Source organism: Plasmodium vivax, genomic scaffold, assembly GCF_000002415.2.
Source record: "Plasmodium vivax scf_7149 genomic scaffold, whole genome shotgun sequence".
NCBI classification, from domain to species: Eukaryota; Apicomplexa; class Aconoidasida; order Haemosporida; family Plasmodiidae; genus Plasmodium; species Plasmodium vivax.
In genome coordinates this window covers 1-5,539 of record NW_001849956.1, presented here as the reverse complement: position 1 = coordinate 5,539, position 5,539 = coordinate 1, and the positions used below count along the sequence as shown (strand labels likewise).

At 25.7% G+C, this 5,539-nt stretch overlaps 1 protein-coding gene across 1 annotated transcript; it reads left to right on the top strand.

Annotated features, from left to right (window-relative positions):
- Positions 1-1,526: 1,526 nt before the first annotated feature.
- On the top strand, positions 1,527-3,325 carry PVX_107735 (hypothetical protein; the record flags this gene model as incomplete). The annotated part of the gene is made up of 4 exons (XM_001608514.1): positions 1,527-1,694; positions 1,864-1,953; positions 2,108-2,967; positions 3,101-3,325. Exons 2-4 carry the CDS (start codon positions 1,950-1,952, stop codon positions 3,323-3,325), a joined length of 1,089 nt encoding a protein of 362 aa, XP_001608564.1. The 5' UTR covers positions 1,527-1,694; positions 1,864-1,949.
- Positions 3,326-5,539: the final 2,214 nt, after the last annotated feature.

Sequence of the window (5,539 nt, the reverse complement as noted above, 5' to 3'; positions counted from 1 at the left end):
ACATATATTTATCATTTTAATAGTGCATTAACTAATAAATAGACATTTCATATTACACACATGAAGAAGACCTTTTAAAGCATAATAGAATTATTATTCTGCGCTTTGTTAAATATATGCACATGAGACGAATTAAAATAGACAATTTTTTTACAGGAAATTGTAAAATGATTGATATGTTATGTAAGGTTCTTTTAAGAACTTGGTATTTTAATTAGTTTTTATAATTTATATGATATATGCTTAATTGTTGTAGTTGGTTTGCTATTTTCCGTTCGTGCGTATGTGTATATTTGCCTTTATTTAACAACTAAAGTTTAAAATTGTGTATAACCGACTTGGTTATACTAAGCATAGACGTGATTTTATATAATGTAGAGGTATTTAAAACATTTATTGATGAATTTTCGATATGCTCAATTTTATCACATGGTTATAATGAGCACCATGTGCAAATTTCAATTTTCTAAAGAAACAATATTATATGATAATTACAATATCCTGTGTTTTGGCTAACACGTGATAACGGCTTAATTATTTTTAGGATATAAAGAACGCTTTACCAGTTATCATGGGTGTGTTTTATTTTTTTCTAATATATACATAAAAAAGAACTGAATAAGTTGTGTGCTTGTTGGGAAATTTCATTGAAATTGTTCCACTTGTTCATTTGATAAATCACAAAAGTTTAATAACCAAATAAATAAATTTTATATGATGAACATTTATATAATGAGAACACACTGTGAGTGTTATCACAAAGCGCAATTATTATTATTAATTTCGAATATACCCGCGACCATAATACTTTTCTTTAACCATTATAAATACGCAAACTTTAATAGTTTTGTAAAAAGTTAAATGCACAATATTTATAACGAAACGTGTGGGGAATATTTATAAATTGTTTCACAAAAATGAATTTTTTTTTAAAATAAATAATGCATTGCTTTTTATCGTTACAATACTTACTAGCTTTTTAAGTAAAAATATAATTGTTTTTTCAGTAAAACGCTAAAAAAAATATATGTAAAGCATTTAAGAACGTATGAACAAAATTGGAACCATAATATATTATTGTATAATGGTAGCATAAAAAATACGGAGTTATTTCATAAACGTGTTTTCATTATAAAATATACATATTATGTAGAATTATGCAATAATAATGTGTACGCAAAATTTTGCAACTCTCTATTTTCACATTTTATACAAGCATTAAAATGTTGTTAGCATATTATATGTAAGAAATTAAGCTAAATTTTTCCGAGTAGTACAAAATTAGAATTACCAGAAAATTGCAATAAAAAATATATTTTTTTTTGTATAAAAATAACATTTCTTTACCGAATATTATTCATATGAATATTAATAAATATTTTTTATAATTTCATTTAAATTAAAAATTAGTATAGTATAACATGCATTTAAATTAAAAAGTTGGTCACAAAAAAAAAAAAAAAAAAAGTACGCATTTTTTAAAAGCTTACAAGTGGAAAGGAAATGTCGAAACATTGAAAAAAATTCCCGAAAAAAATTATAAAAAATTATAATTTATATTTTTGCTATTGAAAATATAAATGAAATTTATTTTTGCATAAGCATTTTTAATAGTTCTTTAAGGAATAAAACAAAATAACATTTTACAAATAAGGAACAAAATTATTACATTTCCTTCAACATATATAGCATTCGTAAGAATTATTTATTCCTTTATGGGAAAGAAAAAAAATTTTGTGTGATAACTTTATCATTTTAACTTAATCTTAAAAAATACTTATTTAAATTAAAAAATTGACGAAAAGGAATGATATAAATTTTCTACATTTTTATTCCTCCTTAATTTTTTATTATACATTAAAGTTTACGATTTAGAATACACTATTGATTAGCTAATTAATATATATTATAACAGAATTCTATTTTTGCGGAACAATGGCTACTACTGAATGGGTAATTTTCCATTTTACTAAATGTATTATCAGTAGATTATTATTTGAATATTATGTATACATTCTCTAAAGAAAAACAACAAATTATCTCGTAAAAGAAAGAGATTTTATTATTAATATGATGCATTATATTTCTTTCTAATTTTAGGATCAAGAATTTAGTCATCTTCCTGCATACCAAAAATATAATGGATTCAATTATTTCAGGGTTACGCGTGACGCGGAGGAAATCTGTGAAAAACAAGGGATTCAGGATGGGGAAGCTAAAAACTTTTGTAAACGAGCAGTAACTATCTTAAAAAATTTGCACAGTAGTAATTACTATAGCCAAAATCGTAAAGATGATTGTGTTTATTTCCAGCATTGGTTCAGTGATCAGGTAAGGAGAAAATTTAGTAATAATGATAAGTATTTTAGTAACTATGAACTTTCAAATAATCTTTTTGATGTAATAAACAATGTCAATTATGAAGAAAAGGATCATCCTGATCGTAGATGCTATGCTTCCCGTAATGCGGGAAGTGTTAAGGTTGAGAAAGACTTGCACGATTATTTCAGAAACTTTAACCATATTAATTGTAAAGACGGAGATAGGGAAAAATGTCGTATGTATTATAATTACGTTAACTATATTAATGATATATATAAGCAACGTAAAGAAAATAACTTATGTTGTTACCTTGTTGATGAAACGGTGGAGAGAGAATGTACGCATTATTTTAATTGTAAAGATCAGTATAATCCCAAGCATTTATTAGAGAGTTTAAAAAATCAAATCGAAATAATAGAAAGAGGAAATACACACGGAAACTTTCGAAGTGAAGAACTGAACCAACGTATTGCTAGTGAAGTACAAAATTATCAAAGTTCTTATGGTTCACATGAGGTTACAAGCTTTGCACCCCAGGATTTTAATATATTGAATGAAAGATTATTGAGAACTCGTAAAATTCACAATGGGTTGATACTTGGAGTAATGATAGGAGTATTTCTCGGATTATTATTTTACATTAAAGTAAGCAAAATTACACAATAACATATAAAATTTTCATATTGGCATTTATACCTTTGCACACATATATGTATAATTACAATGTAAATAATACACGTAACATGCTTTAAATTTTTTTTTATTTTTTGTTTAATAGACCCATTCTGCAAAGCTATGGAGAAAAAAAAGAAGAGCGGAAAATATAAATAGTTATATGAGTGATGTTAGTTCAAATTACTCAAGCGCAACATCAGAGACTGGTTCAGAATACACCCCTTCAGAATACACCCCTTCAGAATACACCCCTTCAGAATACACTCCTTCAGATTCGGGAGCTAGTAGTATGTACCTTTCATATCAATCTTCACGAAGCAGATTGTGATATATTAATGCTTAGTACAAAATAGTGTAGGAAAGTGCTGTAATGGAGATGTAAGTGTGATTTTCGTTTAGAGACGGTTATGTTGTTAATAGGATAAAGAAAAAGAAGAGGCAGGAATTAGCTGTATGAATTACGTGAAATATAAACTCAAATATAACAGAGTTAATAATTATCCATTAATGTTTATGTGATTCTTATAAGTACAAAAAAAGCAAAGATTTCTAAAAAAAAGATTAATAGAAAATAAGTTTTAGTTTATAATTATAAGATCTAAAATTGATAAAGATATATATAATAGTAATATCGTAGCAGAAATGTGCGCATGAATTATAATGAGTAAATGATAAATAGGGGTTAATTTCGTTCAAAATTCAAAAGGTTTATGCCAGTGTGCATAATAAGGTTTGAATAATTTAGTATGTGTGGAAAGCACATAGTACCAATAAAAGATTCATATCATTCGTTAAGAATATAAGACAATTATATATCCCAGATATGTTGTGAAAACGATTTGAAAAAATGAGTTAAATGGACTATAAAAATAGTACCATCAAAAAATGCAAATAGGAAATTTGTTGGAATCATAAAGCAGTTTTTGAGAAAAACCGCAAATAAACTCTTATGATGCAGATAGAGGGGTTTAAAAATAGATATTTTATATTTTTATATTTGATATTTGTATCTTCCTTTTTATACTTTATATTCTTTGATTGGAATTTCTTTGAGTGCTCTGATTTGTTTTTTTTTTTTTTTTTGTATATTATTCGTTTATTCATCATTATGAAAAAGAAACAAGGGTTTTATAATAATATTAATAGTTATTTGCTTAAATGAACTATTCTTTTTCATAATTACCCAATATTTGTATCCTCAATTAATATATCACCTTATGCATTGATGTCAGCAAAGTTTTATTCTTGTATGCTTTGTATTATTTTTAAAACATTTATTGCATAATTTTCATACAGCAGTATGCCCCCAATTTCTGTAGGAAATAACGTAAAAAACAAGTAAGAGTTAAATGATAATATTTTTATGCAGAGATATTTATGATTTACTGCTAGAATTTTAATGCTTTACCTAGCAGACTGCAATGTGCAATAATTCTTTACACAATACATAATAATTACATTCGTGCAAAAAGAATTAAGATGAACGCATTTTTTTTTTTCATAAACCTACGCTAAAGTAGACAGCAGAAACAATTCCTAATGTGCAATCCTACGAACAGGATAATATAAAATACTAATAAGGTAAAAATATTCCCAAACCTGTAATAACGATTGCAATGTATGCTTAAATTTAAGTAATAAAACATATCGTACGTATAATTAAATTATGAGCAACTTATTTTTCACACTCATCTGTTCAACACTAGTGTTCTTGTGACACATAGATGTAGATCCTTAGGTGGAATATGCTAAATATATTAAAATGGCGTCTCTGTTTATATTGCCATTCTATTTAGAGCAAATATGCATGTGTTACATTTTTATTTTGTTTAAGTGTATTATTCGTAGTACATTTTTTATTATAACTATGCTAAGTTTAGGTTTCCTTACTAGGGTATAAGTTAGGTAGTGATAATATTACAATAAGAGTTTTTTACCATCTGGGTGGTATATGTTACAGTAAAAGGATACTTTGTATTACATATGTACTATTAGCACATTTCAGATTATAACAGAATTATCATTCTATGTTTTATGCAAATGTAAAAAAATAGTGTGCCTAATGAATACATTATTATAGGGTGTTGTAAAATAAAGTGTTTCTGTATATTAATTTATGAAAAAAAAAATAGCATATTACATGAACCACGCCGTATTACCGTCAAAAAAGTAAGCGAATGAATAAAACACAAGGAATAATTCAAAAGGAAAGGTTTTTATATTTAAATGCAAACAAAGAAGGAACCTTTTTAAAGACTTGCCGTGACATATATATGATTGGAATAAAAAATAACGTATGTGTATTTGTTAAAATACATGGAAAATATTTATTTTCGAATTGTTATATCTTTCTATTGTTGCAAATGTATATATATTTTTGAGAATGTCTACCTTTTAAATTATGTGCTTTGTTAAATATATACACATGAAACGAGTTAAAACAGATGATTAGCTTACAAAAGAAAATAGAATTATGAACGTCCTATACCTTTATCTCAAAAGATTTGTTCTTTAATATATTAAATTATTTATTTTTATGCGA